We start from the raw sequence: 16833 nt of genomic DNA, 5'->3' as shown, positions 1-16833 counted from the left end.
ACTTAAAATGTATTAGTTTTCCAGAACAAATTTTGATCAGAAATCAATATTTAGGATAGAAATATTTCAGAAATCAATAGAAACAAATATTTGTATTTTACAATTTATTGTAATATAAAATTATCACATGACATTGAAAATACATTCTATCTTTAGTGTATTAAAACAGTGGTACAAAATTAAACCAGGTAGCCGACGCTGCAGGAACGGATTATCAATGGAAATGGAAGCTGTATCGATTAAGTAACTGCGACACTGACTTGTGGATGACACAAAGTTTACCCCGACACCGCGGATTAAGCGAGTTTGTAACCCACTGAACTTAGGGCGACCAGTTTAAAGGGTGGCTCGTTAAAGGAAGCTCCAACGTGAATTCCGGTGCTACAGAATCAGTCCCGCAGTTATCGTTTCCGTCATTAATTATGTCGGCCGGCTTTAATGCATCCCTTTTTCTTTAAAGTGCCTTATCTGTACGTTGCAAAGTAATCCGTATTTATAGTTTCAGCGCTTGTCAATAAATTGCATATGATTAAGTATACAAGATGATTTATCTAATTCGATAACTTCGAACTATTTGTAAATTGTTCATGCCATGAAAAAATTCCTGGTACGATGTTTATGCAATTTTCAAAGGAAAACATTTGCAATTAAACGTCTAACATTGTTTATATAATTATTGTACCATATTTTCAATATTACATTTTAATTTCAAATTACGCGAATCATCCTGCATATTATTTCGAATTTGCATCGATTCACTTAATTTAATTTTGATATTAAATATACAAATTATTGTATTTATGTTTTTAGCCGAGATCCATTAATTGTAATTGGAAATTGGAAATACGGTAGCTACAGTGTTAAAGGAATTCGCGAATTTATTATCGAAAGAATTCAGGATTCGTGGAAAAGTCATCTCGTAATAAGTTATTGGATCTCGAGGAGCGTACAAGAAAGATTCGAATCTCGATCTGTAACGAATTATACATGGCTCGTCTAGCATTAATTGCGTGGCTTCTTTGCGTGATAATCAGATCATGTATAAAACGAAAGTGTGCCAATTATTCTGCGTGACACCTGTGTTCCTATTACCGTTATACAAATAACCAAAGAAACCAATCAACGTGAATGTGTCTGGTTTTTCATGGAATTTAAATTTGTTTCGATGGAAAATAAACACCTGCTTTGTTTCAGCAATGAGTAATTCAAATTGTTAGATACATATGTAAATGCATTTATAGTGGTGGAGCGTCGGTCCTTAACTGAATGCTAACCTAACACTATACCCAATGTATTAATGGCGAGACGTACAAATTTGAGAGAGTATGTGCTCGTTTATTACGAGTATTATTTCATTTTCAAATTGCGGTTATGAACAGAGCTTAAATATGCTTGAAACAGCTGGAATTTGAAATGGGGGAGGAAGTGGTCAAGGATATTTGGTAGTGTAACATGGGCGCTATTTAACATAAAATATCAGTTTTAGACGAGACGGAGAGAAGTAAATGATAATTCCAAAGAAATAGAAAATAAATATTTCGTGGAGAAATATGCAGAATAAAAATATACAACTCGAGTCGCAAAATTCACAGGGAAAGGGAAAGACACGGGACTGCAATAAAATACGAAGAGACAAATACACGAGTTGCATGTTACAAAACATTAGATAAGCTTTATTAGTCGATATTTTACAGTTCACGTGCACGGTCTCGCGATCAGCGTCTGCGAATCGTGCTCGGTATTCAAGATCGAGCGTGCCGGCGCCGTTTTATCTCGAATTTCCATGAGTGCTTCCCATAAATCATATCTAATGCCACGAAGCTCTTCGTGTGAATGGAACGGAAGTGAATGAAAAAATTCAAGTCGAGACAGCGCTTGCACGGCGATCGTTTGATATGCGACTGATCGTACAATAGATCTGTTCGTTGTTCGCGACACGACAGCAAGAACTTCTCCAAAACGTGTTTAACATGCAATATACTTCTTGTAGCACCTTAGTCTTAGATAGGGGAACGTGTAACGCTAGCGATTCGATGCCAGTATCGGGGATACGATGTCGTTTCGAGCACGTGCTCGCCGTTTTCTTCTTCCGTTTTGATGCCTCAGCAATGGGGACAGCGAATCAGACCGTTCACATCGCATTTCGCGCACTTCAGGGCGACGAATTCCGCGGTGAAGTCGTTACGATGAACAGACCTCTTGCTGCCATTGCAAACCGGGCACAGCTGCCATTGGTAACCGCCGCAGAATAGACACACTGTGCACGCGTCTTCGCTCTGAAATAAAAGTCAACGGTGTAGAGATGAGTAACTATTTCTTTTCCTTTTCTACCTCTCTTTTCTGTGGATAGTGGTATAAATGAACTTTTACATTTGGAAAACCTTAGATCGAAGTTATGACTGGGTATATGAGATGAAATGTTTGTATGTTTGATTACACGATGCTTTAATGGCGACTAAAAATGAAGAAGCTTGTTGAAGGAAATATAATATATATAGTAAATTTTACAATAATGTTTCAATGTCCATTACTATTCCAATATAGTACTCATCTTCTCATATCCTATTATACTATTCTTGTTTAATCGTTGTTAGAGGAAAAGAGCTATTCTAGACTCGTAATAACGATGTCTAGACAATTAGAAAGAAGTCAATAGCCCTATTGAGAAATATAATCGTCGTGAATACTCTGAGTATTTCCGGTAGTAAAACAATGGTAGACTAACAATAGCTGTATAATTATGGGAGGAAAGTATTTTGAATGTAACCATATTACAGTAGCTGGAAATTATCTTTCATAAACACCCAGATCACACCTCCTATGAGGGGATTTGATGATTAATTGCATCACGCTGTTCGGATTGAAACGTGTGTCTGAATGAATTCTAAATACAGAGCGTGTACGTGAGACAAGTTCAAGAATGTGTTTAAAGCGAAGAAGGAATTTTAATTGAGCTTTGATCTAAGTGGAAAACTCGCACAGTAGAAAAATACTCGGCAGATTTAGAATTAGAATTAAAGAGTGGAGAGTTGCGCAATCAAGCATATTTTAACATTAATATCTTCGTATCAAATGTATATCTGGCTTAATGTTCAGAATTATCGATCGTGTTTCTGATTTGATCATCCGTAGCAATTCCATTCACATTATATATACATTTCATCTACGTAATGCGCTGAACCTAATGCTCGAATAATTGCTGGACTCTATCATTCAACGATTATAAAAGAAGCGTGACGATTCTTATTTCTGCATTAGTTTTCAACGCACGCGGTGTGTTCGGCGATGTTGCTCAACATCGCTTTCACTTTTACTCATTTTCAATTGCATTCTTCGCAAAAACGACGAATATACATCAACCTGAGAGTGGACGATGTGAGAAACGAAATTGTTTGTTTAACTTCCTTGATTCAACGCTCCCGATTTCGAAACACGTCGGAATTTCAGTATTTTTACTTTAATCCTCTTTGTCGTGTGTTTAACATGCGCTTTGATGACAAATTAAAATGTTCCTACCTTTTCACAATATTATATAATGTATCACAATCGAAGAATTAAACATATAATATATCAAAAGATGGAAGAGAAGTCAGTGTCCAATTTCTGCGGCTGTACTTTTCGAATCCAATAAAATATTATCCAACAATAGGTAGACTTCATTACAATATCGATGTAACACGGCGGCAGCCTTGTAAATGACAAGATGTGGTTGATATTCAATGTGTTAATGAAATAAATCTTATATACACGTTACACGCATAAGCTACATGCTTATCGTACGAAGATTAGAATAACGATGATACATTATGCAAGTATTGCGTAAAGAGACAGGGGGAAAAGGGTATATCGTGGGCGTCGTTTAATTACGCGTCTTTCTGACACACCACATGAGTCGGTAATTAACTTTCATTCAAAGAAAAATATACGATATTATTGTTTTTCTCACAACTCACTCTCTTAATTTCTCGGAGGCAATTCGCAATGTTTTCTTGAAATTGTAATTGTTATATAAAGTTTATTCAATCATTAATGACTTGATTTAACATCAACGTGATAACGATCGTATATCTAATTAGACAAAGTTATATATATTATCCAACATCTTAAATCTTTTCTTTAGAATACCAATAATTTCATCTCAATAATCTATTAATATAGAATATATCATTAATATTAACATCTAACTAACACTTTGAAACGTATAGATTTTTATACGCAATTTTTAGATTAATTACTTGATTTATGCGTTAACATGATCGCACACAGAATTACATAATGCGCATCCTTCATCCACCATTTCTTCCAACTAAACTAGCCCTTATTCCAACCAGTTACATAATAACTACTCACCTCTTCAATCTCATTCTTATTGCAAGATAATTAGAAACACATTTACCTTACACGAATCGTAGACACTAATCGTGTCTCGATTTTTATACTAAAGTGTATTTTACTATCTGAGGAAAATTTCTTTCAGTGGAGACATATAGCCGTACGGTCAACAAGCAACCGCAAACTATCGCAAGCGTTTGAGAATGTTTGAAGTCACGACAGTAAATCAGAGAAAATTCGCTATTACATTTCTATGGATCGACGAACGTACGTGAAAATACGTTTTAATTTGGTTTTGACGCAAACTTTTGCAAACAATTACAAGCATTTGTCAACTTTCGATAGGGTTTTATGGATACTGAACGAAATAATCGAATGTAACGATCAAGTAGCAATTTATAAATACGTCAAGGTATTAATTTTCGAAGGATTCGTTGAAAAATTTATAGACCTTGCATGGAGGGGAAAAATGTCCTTGTGCTGGCATGAATCCAAAGGACGACCACAAGGTTTAAGGGCCGACAGCACGGAAAGAATATCAGGAAAGTGATAGTGGTAGCGACAGTGTAAACGACCTTTATTCGCTGCAAGGTAAACTTCAATTGCACGACATCGAAATTTATGATCGCGATGGAAAAGGAAGGTGGAGGCAGATATCGTCGGATAAAAGTGAAAGGATTGTACAACCTTGTATTCGCGACGGATTACGCGCGCGCACGATCGTCCGCCAACACGCAGTTATGTGTATAATGCCTGGCACAGCTGTTCCATTCTACTACACGGTATAAATATTCCACAGACATGGAACATAGTTACGTAGCGAATTCTCGGAACCGTCACGGAATTCCTAAAGGGTCAAATAATTCTCCGGCGTGAGGAACATTGGCAGAATTCTCAGTAATTCTTCCTCAGAATTACACGGTGACAAAAGATTGTGGTAAAATCCGCATGTTCAGCATTCGATACGCTAAGGGAACTGAATTCTTTGGCGAATTGAATCGAATTGTAAGAATATCGAATTCGTGGTATGTATTCAGTTTGATAATAGAGGAATTACGTGGAGGAATAATATGATGTCATTAGATGCTGATACGATTTATTATTATTGACTGTGATATTGGAATTTGTAATTCTGTTACAATATTGGATCCGAACGAAGTTACGAAGTTGTGAACTGCACACTACATTAGCTGTGTACCTTACGTATGAGAGATGATCAATTGCTTTCTACCAATCTTCCGAAAATTTTTCTCTGCTACACTTTTTTTGTCACAATTTTCTCAGTTTTATTAAAAGCAGATTTTTTTAAGTAAAAGCTGAGTTTAAATTATAAAAATAGTTTTAACACCAAGGTCAATCGAGCAGCTATTTTTATAAAACTAATTATAACATTGAAATTTTCTTTGCGCAGAAGTTTATAATAAGATAAACAAGAAATCTTCAATCAACATTATTTTAGGCTAGCAGCAACTTTTATATATTTATAGTAACGTATATAAAAGAATCAATCACGTGGTGAGATGCTCTTTAAATCCTTGCAAATCGATACTGATTTTACAAAAATTGATCACTGTCCGTCAAACATTTTAAAGGAAAGGAAATATGTAACCACCAATAGTTGTCAATTAATTACTCAAATAGCCACCAACAAAAAGTATCTGTTGCAAGTGTTAATGAAAATGCTGATTTGTAAAATGGAACTTTTAATTACCTGGTAAGGCTTAAGCATTTCTCTCAGCTCTCCAGATTCGTTGAGTCGCTCTACGGTGTCGAATCCCTGTAAGAAGAAGCAACTTTTAGTGACACGAACATCGTCCACAACTTCGTATTAATGGAACTTAATAATCAAAGCTAACAAGAACACGCAGAATTTCTGGGCATTTGCTCTTTGTTTTTCGTAGGATTCTGTTTCATTCGCAAAGGGCGCAGTCGGACAAGACGATTTTAATTTCAAATATGCGATAATCGCTGGCGATTACAAAGCGTTTCATTGCACAGAAACGGTGGAAGGTCGCGTAAGCTTATATACGAAGAGACGCGTATTAAAATATTTATGACCAAGTAAAAGCCGCTATAATCGCTTTGGTTTTGCTGTCAAGCGTTTTCTCTATTTTCACGGTATTTTATCACCGATCGTTTAGCGGTACCGCGTTATCACACACACGTGACAACAGCTGTTGGTAATGAACATTTTATGAAACTTCGCTGTTTAAACAGTTACGTACTCCAATGATTTTTAATAGTGCCTGTTTATCCATTACCTCGCATGTCTTTTATTACTTTCCAGTGTTTCTTTTATTTTTATGGAACAGGATAGCGGTTTGGTTTCCAGTGAAAGGAATTGGCAAATAAAGTATAGGTGATCTGTAAAAACGTGTCTCAATTTTTAACTCGGTCCGTGGAAATGTTTCGACATTAAAGCGTGAGACACAAACCGGTATTAAATGGAAACTACTGTTGAAGGTTTTCACTACGACTCGCTATTGATAACAGTTTTACTCAAATTTGGAATTGTAAAGTGACTAGTCACTTCAGCAATTCAAATTCCAAATATTCGTATCATATTCGTAAATATTCGTATTGTTATCTCTCGTTAATAGATAAAACCGCGTCTCTTACCATTACCAAATCTCCTCAACCGAACAATGAATTCGTTATCGATCAATTGGTAATTTCCATCAATAATACATACAATTAATTCATTCGTTCAAATCCTAAACCCAACCCACTCCTTTTTCAAATACCAAACCTGGAACGTGCCTCAAGGGAACATCCAACGATATTATTCTACTTTCGATATCCACGCACGTCTGTCGTAACCCATTACGAAAAAACGAACGATCGATGCCTTTCACCAATTCCAATTTATCACCCATGTCGCGACAAGACGAATTCATAAAAACAGTCTCAAACGAAGAATCATGCAAATGATACGAATGCCACATTGACCATCTATTTTGTAGGTTTTTCGAAGCTAGTAGTGTATCCGTACACTATCACGTGGCGCGGTCGATGAGGAATGCGGTTGGAACGCGGTGTGTTTCGTTTATACACACGCTCGACAGAGACCACAGGGGACCGCGGTGCCTTATACACAATCCACTTCACCTTTCGTTCTCTCTTTCGCGCTTTTTCTCTGTTCTCCTCTCTTTCTCTCTTGATAGACCTTGGATAGAGCGGTTTGACATTTCGCGTTTATCCGCTCGACGATTATCGCGAGTGACCAAAGCGACGATGCAACCGTGCGTTCAATCGACAAGATCTCTGATATCCAGCGCTGCGACGCGACTAGACACTCAGTGAAATTGGGCAATTGCGATGGCGTTGATGGGAGATACGTTCCCTCGATACGTGTTCAGAGAACCAAATGATATTATATATTCGCTGTTTGTTCCGAAGAACTGGAATTGATTGCGAACGCGACAGAATTCGGCTGAAATTGTGAAATCGAAGCTTTCGTGTTTTGTGTCTCGATGTCTTGTGATTGATAGATTCTTGGTGGAGAAGTATATCGTTTGGTGTGTTCGAAAAGAATAATTGCTTAATGATTTTTTAGTAGGTTATTAAAAATTAGATTGAACTATTTTCATCTCATAATATTATATTATTCTTTTATTTTAAAAATATCTCAACCTTCTTCCTTTATATTTTTCTAGCGTATCTCAACCTTCTTCCTTTATATTTTTCTGGCGTATATAATATTCCTTTGACATGTTTCCAATCACGTAACAGAAGAGAATGGAAAAGGATCACAAGAGTAAGAAATATAAGAATTAAATTTGAAAGTTGATAAAAGAGCGCGAGAAAGCGAAGGGAAAACATTAAGAATTGTTTCTAAGGAAAGCTATTCGCATTAATGGAAAGCCTTAACGATGATTACGTTTAATAACTTCTTTCTATTTCTAACTATAGCACGGTGAAATGATACAAAATGTGAAATGAGTAGCAAAATGTCACAGTGTTGAAAAGGTGAGGGCCAACTTAGCTGTTATTAAACCCGAAGTAATTTCGTTTTATGATTCCTAAGCTGCATTCCATTTTCGCTTTCACTTTCTTCGCTTTCTTAAGAAATAATTGAAAAAATGCTACTTATGTAGATATTGTAAATAGATGAGCAGAAGATCATTTATAATATAAGAGTTATTAATAACATATAAATTAGAAATCTTAATATGTATTTACATCCAAAAAATTATTTATAAATTCATGTTACCCTACATTGTATACATATATTTATATTACGTATATATTAAAATTAATTTAGGATATGGGAAAAACCACATGATTCTCAGCGGCGATGGCAAACAATAATGAGAAGAGAATCGTGAGAAGGTGTCCTTAAATCTTTATTAAAACGAGCAGTCTCATAAACAAAAAGATATTTCGTAATATATTTATATGCACTTCCCTATCACAAAAATCTTTCACATTAATAAAACTGTTAACTTCCGGAAGCACATAATTATATCATTAAACCTTTTTCCTTCCTCTCTCAATCACTGGACTTTTACTACTCAAATATAATTCATACAAGGAGTTTGTACTTCAAACTTCGGAAATTTCATCGCTAGAGACGCTCGAAAGTGAAATATACAACTCGAAAATGGATTTTTAGCGGTAACGAAGAAAACGTCTTAAAGAGCGAAATGAATTCACCATTTTTACAACAATGCTGCGAATCTGTTATCGTAAAATATTTGCTGCAAATGCATACATACCTCGCGTCGATCTGGGAAATCTCTAACGCTCAATTTTCCCTGAAATTGCGTAATTTTTCGGCCGCAGATCGTAGTTCGTTCACGAACGATCGGAATTTCTCCAGCCTCCCAATGATGCAATTTATTAGTCGGCGTGTTGCGACGTAATTGCGCACCACGCCACTATCGGAGCGTGTGTCTAATTGCACGGCATGTAATTGCACGTTTGTTTGTTCCATTTCGACCGGCATTAAGCGCTACGAGAACTTGTTTCACGACACCAGCGCAAAATGTGCTTTTGTTTTATCAGTTTAAGTAAGAGGAAATTGGTGAAGTTAGGAAACAAGGTCACGATGTTTTGTTATCATAATTTCTACTTCTACTCCTTAATCTTCGCCAACTAGGTTGTACTTGACGGTCAATGCGTTTAATACAAACGTGGTCTCTAATATCTCCTGGAAGTAATTATCTTCCTGGAAATTTTTTTATTCTATCTTAAACGATTATTTTTTAAGCAATAATAGATATACTTATTATTAGTAAGTAAGCAAGAGGTTGTAGGTTACATAATTTTGCTGCATGGACAGATTTTACATCTAATAATATTGTGATAAGTAGGATAATTGGTTGGCTCGAAATTTACAAAATTCATTTGTAGTTGTTGTTTGGTTCAAGTTAATTACTGATCGTAATGGGACGACTCAACTATATTAAAGAATATTTCTTAATAACGTTATGGTAATCATACTGTAACCTGAGATAATAATGGTTTTTGTTTAGAGTTATTTAAATCGATTTTATCTTAAGTCCAACTCAGCATGTGAATGTAAAATTCAATTCCTTTGTCTTCCCTGACAAGGTTTATTCTATCCATGAGATACTGAATGATGAATACTTATTATTTTTGTAAAAATGACGATCCTTCAGATTCCAGCATTACATGATTGACGTTATAAGGCGTCTACTCACATGTATCCATACAGAAATCTTCAAGAATATCTCTGTACATTGGTGTAGTACTTTTTAGTTTTAATCCTCTACATATAGAAGTACAACCTCGCAAGGAACATGAAAATGGCATATATAGTAGAAGATCTTTAATTAAAACTATGCCTGAGTGTGCCTTTTATCAAAATTTTTCCTCTCTAGCTTCCTATTTGATACTCAGTGAACTAAAACTTTAAACGTTCCTCTCTCAGGCCATAAAATTCGAATAAATTCAAAGAACTAGATTCCCTTCCACCGATCCTACCCCTTTTTATGATTGTTTCTCAATTTAGTAAAGGATGCCGGTGCGACGGGCAGATTTGATTTTGAAGTCGAAAAACAATATCAGAAGCATCATCTTCTGCACGAACAATCAAAGCGTAAATAGAGGCAGAACCTGACACCATACGAAACTTTCTTCGTGCATTCGACTGGTAAAACGAGTAAAAGTATCGCCGTAAACGTAGCAGAAAAGCAGTGTGCGACGCGTGTAATAACCGAGAGTCGCGAGAAACACGATCATCACGAATGCGCTGCAAGAAAAATAACAAACACAAAATCATCTGTTCCACTGGACGCAACACCGAAACCGAAAACCTACTCCCGTGATATTCGCGTCATTCAGAAATTCCATTACGGTTTTATTTTTGTTTTCACATGTCAACGCTGAATTGCGAAACTACACCGTGAGCTTCCACTGGGAAATAACGATCTTTAAGCCCTATAAGTGAAAATTGCATTTTTATCTTCAACCTTTGTTTTTAGCTGTTTGAACAGGCTACCGTCCCTTCTTTGGAATTTATTGGAGGAAATAAACACAGAGGTGAAACCAAGTTCTATTAAATATTTCTAATGAGGTAGAATGTTTGAAATTATATGAAAATACATAAGGAATATAAAAATTGCAGATGAATATTGTGAAAAGATTTAGTAGATATAACGTAATTGGATTGTTATGTAATATAGAATTATTTCGTATATTTGGATATGTCATTGGTAAATTTTTAGTTTCAATTTCTTTGAAATATTGCAATACAGCAGTTACCACGAAATCTTCTCGAACTTTCGATGAATCACGAAAACCATGAAACAGCGCGCTACTGCAGAACAATTTCTGACACAGCAAGAAAGAAATCACTAATGTGGAACCGTTGCAAACCGGCGCGGCGCGATTGTAAAGCAATGTCCGCATAACTAATTCGAAACTTCTTGAAATCTTATGATCGATGAACGACCGTTAAAACGTGTGCAGATGCGGCGTACAAAGGACTTTCTCGTGTATCAATTGCGTAACTGTGCGTCGTGTCTACCGCAGATTTCCGGTTTGCGAGCCTATTCAAAGCGACGGCGCTCGTCTGTCATCTTTGACATTTTCAGTTGATTTCTCCTGGTCGCGTCCTCTCAGCTTTCTCAAACGTGCGGACACTAGTTGTGCAATACGACATCGGCCTTGCGAGAAATTCACGCGAAAACCAACGAGACCACAAATATGTTGCATATTATTATTATCGACCAATCGTCGGTGACTCGATCGGCGAAAGATTACAAATAATTAGGTGGTCAAAATTGATGATTAAATTTGACGATTCAAAAATTGTTAGCACCGAAGGTACAGTAAATTTATTGGCTGATTGAATTTCGTATCGTGCAATGCATCGCGAAACCCAATGCAGACGGGGGATTCAATATCGCTATAATTTCGCTGTGCAATTCGGCGAATTTACACTTTTAATGATGCAACGCACACGGCCGTGGGATCCCGCTATTGAATGTACATTAAGGCTCAATGCACACTATCGATGCGATGTAATTTGCTAGATTTATGTTTTTAACAGTGCTGCATTGAGCTTTAGATTTCTAACAACGTTGCACTAACAAAAGTTTTATATTTCTAATAACACTGCATCGTTCTTCATATTTCCAATAACGCTACATTGAGCTTTACATCTATTTCCAACAGCAGAAACACACGCTCATAAACCTATCGAATCGCTCAACATTATCACAGCGTTACCAGATTCCAACGACATTGCGCTACTCATTTTCAATAAAATGTGTCCCTAAGAAGAATGTGTCGATGCGATACAGACCAAGTCTACTTGTTCGTGCGTCCCTCGCGCGTCATCCATATAGCCGTGATTGGCGCGCCACATTGGTTCGAACTACGCACATAGAAGCTCGTATCTTCTCTTAAACTTAATGCAAATGTATTCGCCGAGGAGCAAGTCTTTAGTGAGTAACGGCACTTATGGGAGAAAGGGATGTCGTGTGCTTGGAAAGAAACGATTACAGTTTCCCGTAGGCGAGAAAATCGATGACGACGAAGAGACCTGTTTGACGAGCGTCGAACACAGTATGTCGAAACGTTCACCAGCAGATGCTCACGTTTCATTATTCAACATCGTTCTCGTTGATAATCGTAGAATGTAAACCTTAGTGCGAACAGGTGGAACACGTGCCGGTGAGCACCAATTTCCCTCTAACGCTTATTCAAGTTTTATGCTAAGAAATACACCGATATATTAGTTGCGCGTTCTAATAATGACCTCGATAAGCAGCGATAATTATCTACACGGTATTAACAAGAGTAATCAGTAAATAGATTTAACCTTGCTGCTGTGTTAGCATACGATCATTCGACTAGAAACTATTCGCTTGCATATAATTTGAAGAGTATTAGGTTTGCGTGGAAAATTGTACGGAATTTTGAACATTTTCAAAAGATTCGTTTTTATCGAGAATATGGATTTGAGATTTTATGGTTTTGTATTAGTAGAAAATATGTAAAATGGAAAAATAAACTTTTGTAATCATTTGACATGCACCATTACAAAATTTATTAGCCATTTGAAATTGACATTTATTATTATATTATTATATTATATTATATTCAATAATATATTATTGAAATTTATTAGTTTAATCTACGATATATCATAAAATATTAGTGTAACAGTGAAAACAAACTTCACCGTATCCGATACGTTTGACCTGATCTTTTTACATCGATCATTTGTGTTTTTATGAAAGATATTGGCAAAAGGTTACTGAGAAACTTCACTCTATTTTTTAATGCCATTTATAATGGTAGCAGTAACATTTTGCATCACACAAAAATGCTTCTATTTACATGAGAGTACAAAAATTCGCTATCATTACAATATGAAATAAGGGTAAAACTCATCAACCAAGATCAAATCTCAAGTTTCAGATCTTCTTCTGTTTTTTAAACAATGTCCTCGTGAATAATCATGAATCAATAATTACTTGTTCCAGCAAGAAGAACTAATTTATATGTATATTATAAATCTACATACCCCGATGTGTTGTCCATCAATGAAAAGCTGCGGCAACTGTATCACCGTGGAGCCCAAACGATCTCTCAATTCGGTCTGCAACTCTGCGTCGCCAAACAGGTCCAACTCGTCGTATTTGACCATATGCGTCCTCAGAATTTGCTTCACCTTCTTGCAGTTGTAGAACGTTTTCCTCACGATACCGGAGGTCGTTGTGTACACCACCACTTTACCCAGTTCCTTCTTTATATACGCCTGTAAACAGACGTAATGTCTCTTATTAAAAATCATGACATCGTGAAACGTATCTTTCGTGATCAATACCTTCCTATATCGTGTACGCGCTTAAACATTAGCTACGACTCGTCGCAATTCGACCGTCGTCCTCGACATTTCGCGAAACCCTTAAAGTTTAATATCGAGTTACGGTTGCACTCGGCACATTCTGCTTTGCAACTTTTGACTGAATCATATCACCTCAAAGTACGTCGCATTACAGTACGGTTTCGATGACTTTATGCTCCATGGAGGGATAGAAAATGAAATATGAAATTACGATTAAAATATGAAATTGCGACGTACGACAGGAAGACTTCGTATGATGCAGACATAGATAAATGATTGGTCTCTGCGATGAATTTGATCGGAGCATTCAGAGGTGGATTTTATTTTTTTTAATTTATCTCTTGTCCTTGTCCCGCAATTATTTCAACTTTGATTTCATCTAAGAAGATTCTTTTCTTTTTTACTTTATTGTAGAATGAGAATATTAATTTGCGTTGCGTTATATTTGAATGCCAAGAAGACATAGAATAAATCAGGACTTAGAGTTGCAACCAGTTTTATGTTGATAAAGATTATAGGATACTTTTTTTTTCGTGAACAATTTTTATATTTCTTGGTTTCATGATTTTTTGCTCTTCGTCCGTGTAACGAAGATACAGATCAATTTCTAAAGATTCCTATGTTTAAAACAAGTAACAGGGCGGATCGAACATCAAGCGAAGAGATAAACGATAATGCAATGAAGTAACTAAACCTAATAACATGGCAGAGTTTATTCCTTAAGGTTCCCTGCGCTAACCCTCACTTTAAACCAGCTTCGTTGTACGTATATGCTTGCTGTAACTTCTTGCATCGTAAATATCAAGTGTCACTCGGTGCAGTATACTTTTATAAATTTTCAAGCTAATTTAACGCTGTTTCGATTTATTTTTAATTTGTATAAATTGCCAAATTCATTTTCGTAAATATTCAAGCAAATAAATACGTGCGTGAATATGTAATTCACATTTTACGAAGACGTTTCAATAATGCCTACGCGATGTATACACATGAGAGAAACATCTTTTAACGATGAAGCGCGCGCATATTATAATTCAAAATTTCGCCCGCGCACCGATTCATATTTCACATGCATTTACTGATTATTGACGATCTTAAGGACGATCGTGGTTGCGTAGGTGGTCTATTGCACCGTAAAATTCATCTCATTAACCCGTAAACGCTAACAGTTTGCGCGTTCCGTTCTACAACCTTGTCGGCAATCGTGTAGCTACTCTATTTACATATACTGCATTCACAATGCCTGATCGGGTGAAGGTAATAGACTTCACGTAGGTATACAGTGGGAAACGTGGGTGTTACGAGATAATGACACTCAACACGATATATGTATGTACAGAATCAGAAAGGGGATTGAAATATGTATATGAACACGCGCGGGCATAACTGGCATATTATGTAAGGAGAATAAAAGACCTTCTTTAACGAGCGGACAGGTGGCCGATTTATGGAAAATCGTGAAAAAATATAGTATTCTTAGAAATTGTTATATGTCGGATAATTTTGTTACGCTCTTTTAATGGTGAAAATAATGAGAATGGCATCAATATTATTTCTTGTAGACATAATAAAACCTGATGCTTTTTAAGAATGTTTTTTCAAGAAACAGTGATAAAATTGAATCCTGTCTTCGTTTTAGTTAGTAGTTACGTTATCGGATTTTTCTTAGTTTTGGACAAATGAAAATAAAAGTGATATGGAAGGATAAATCTTTAGCGAAATAAGAATGTAATGGTGAAAAAACTAACAAAATTCAATAACCATAAATAGCAAAGACTGGAATATCAGTAGCTAATAAACGTATTTATTTGCAACGAAGATTAAGGACGTAGCAAGAACTCACAAATGTTTTGATGAACGAACACGATAACCATTTATCAGCGTCCATTTTTTATTCATATTTAAATCGAAACTGTCTTCCCAGTACCCAGGAATAAAAACTCGAATTATAGACATCAGTATCCAGAGATGTGTAGTTAGAATTTATGCAGTCCGCGTTTCTAACATTATTTACCTACAAATAAAATCAAGATAAATAAAGAAATGAAAGATACTAAAATTTGATATTTGTTACTGTCCGTATTCATTGAAAGGTTTGCCGAAACTTTCATTTCTATTATTTTTTCACGTTACTTTAACTCGCTAATGACGATGAAAGAAAGAAGAGGTCAGCAACGTTTTGAGGAGAGAAAAACACGAGGCCCCTGATATTGTTAAATTACCTTTCACTCGGCAAAACGACGAGAAAATTGGTCGTGGCACGTAATGCATATAATTCAACCGTATGTGTGATGTTATTTGCGATTCTAAAGTACACTACGAGAAACAATTTTCAACGTCCTTCGAAGTTACATACAACATCAGAGCACAAGTGGAATCATGTTGAGCATCCTTGACGCGAAGTGTGAAACGTTTATGTACTAATCGTAATATTTTCTAATCATATAATACTGTAAACATCAGTATAACAACATTCTTATAATTTTATTAGGAAGTGACTGATTTTTATAGAATCGCATATAAAACAAATTTTAAATTTCAAATATTTCCTAAGCACATTTGTACTGCTGAAATTCTTAACTCTGTTTTAATTATTTTTAGAAATATTGTAATAATACGTTGCTGTATTATTGTAAGAAAGAAAAGATTATATGTATTTGTATTCAACAATATTCTACCAACGTATAGGATATTCATTCGATGTTCTTGTTAAAAAATAATTAAGATAATGACGATTGACAAAATGATATTACTAAATTACCACAAATCACTCTATATCAATTTCCTCTATTATTTCAATTTTCCCTGAATCCATTTTCTAGGAAACTTCAGAAATCGATTTACCTAACAAACAAGTAATTGCAGTACGAAACCGGTTGGCCGTACCATAATTCGTAATACAGTTACTATCCTGTTCCATTGCGAGATAAACCAATCCAAGAATTTACCATGTAGATATTTTGAATATCGTCTCCTGAAAATATGTCAGTTTTACATAAAGCATAGCGGGACATCGAGATTGCAGTTACGCGCGCCAGTTTACACGCGTAGAACGACCAGGTAGTTTGCATTCGCGGACCATTTTTCGTGAAATTTTCGATTCGTTACTGAAAAATTGCTTCAAACGGATTCACGAATCCATTCACGGGTCGCTCAAAGCAATCATTGTAGTCAGA

General features: G+C 35.8%; 1 protein-coding gene across 5 annotated transcripts in view; it reads right to left on the bottom strand.

The window, feature by feature from the left end:
- Positions 1–1645: 1645 nt before the first annotated feature.
- LOC138189864 (myb-like protein M) overlaps positions 1646–16833 on the bottom strand; it is a 38848-nt gene continuing 23660 nt past the window's right edge. For all 5 annotated transcript variants that reach the window (XM_069132105.1, XM_069132107.1, XM_069132108.1 and 2 more), the window contains exons 3-5: positions 13334–13567; positions 6044–6109; positions 1646–2276 (exon numbers count right to left, since the gene is read on the bottom strand). In XM_069132105.1, the coding sequence (XP_068988206.1) occupies positions 2103–2276; positions 6044–6109; positions 13334–13567 (474 nt within the window). In that variant the 3' untranslated portion in view covers positions 1646–2102. The remainder of the gene's footprint in view (positions 2277–6043; positions 6110–13333; positions 13568–16833) is intronic.

The sequence above is a fragment of the Bombus flavifrons genome, chromosome 2 (assembly GCF_040668555.2).
Source record: "Bombus flavifrons isolate JBK064 chromosome 2, iyBomFlav1_principal, whole genome shotgun sequence".
Taxonomy (NCBI): Eukaryota; Metazoa; Arthropoda; class Insecta; order Hymenoptera; family Apidae; genus Bombus; species Bombus flavifrons.
This window is presented reverse-complemented; position numbering and strand designations above follow the sequence as displayed.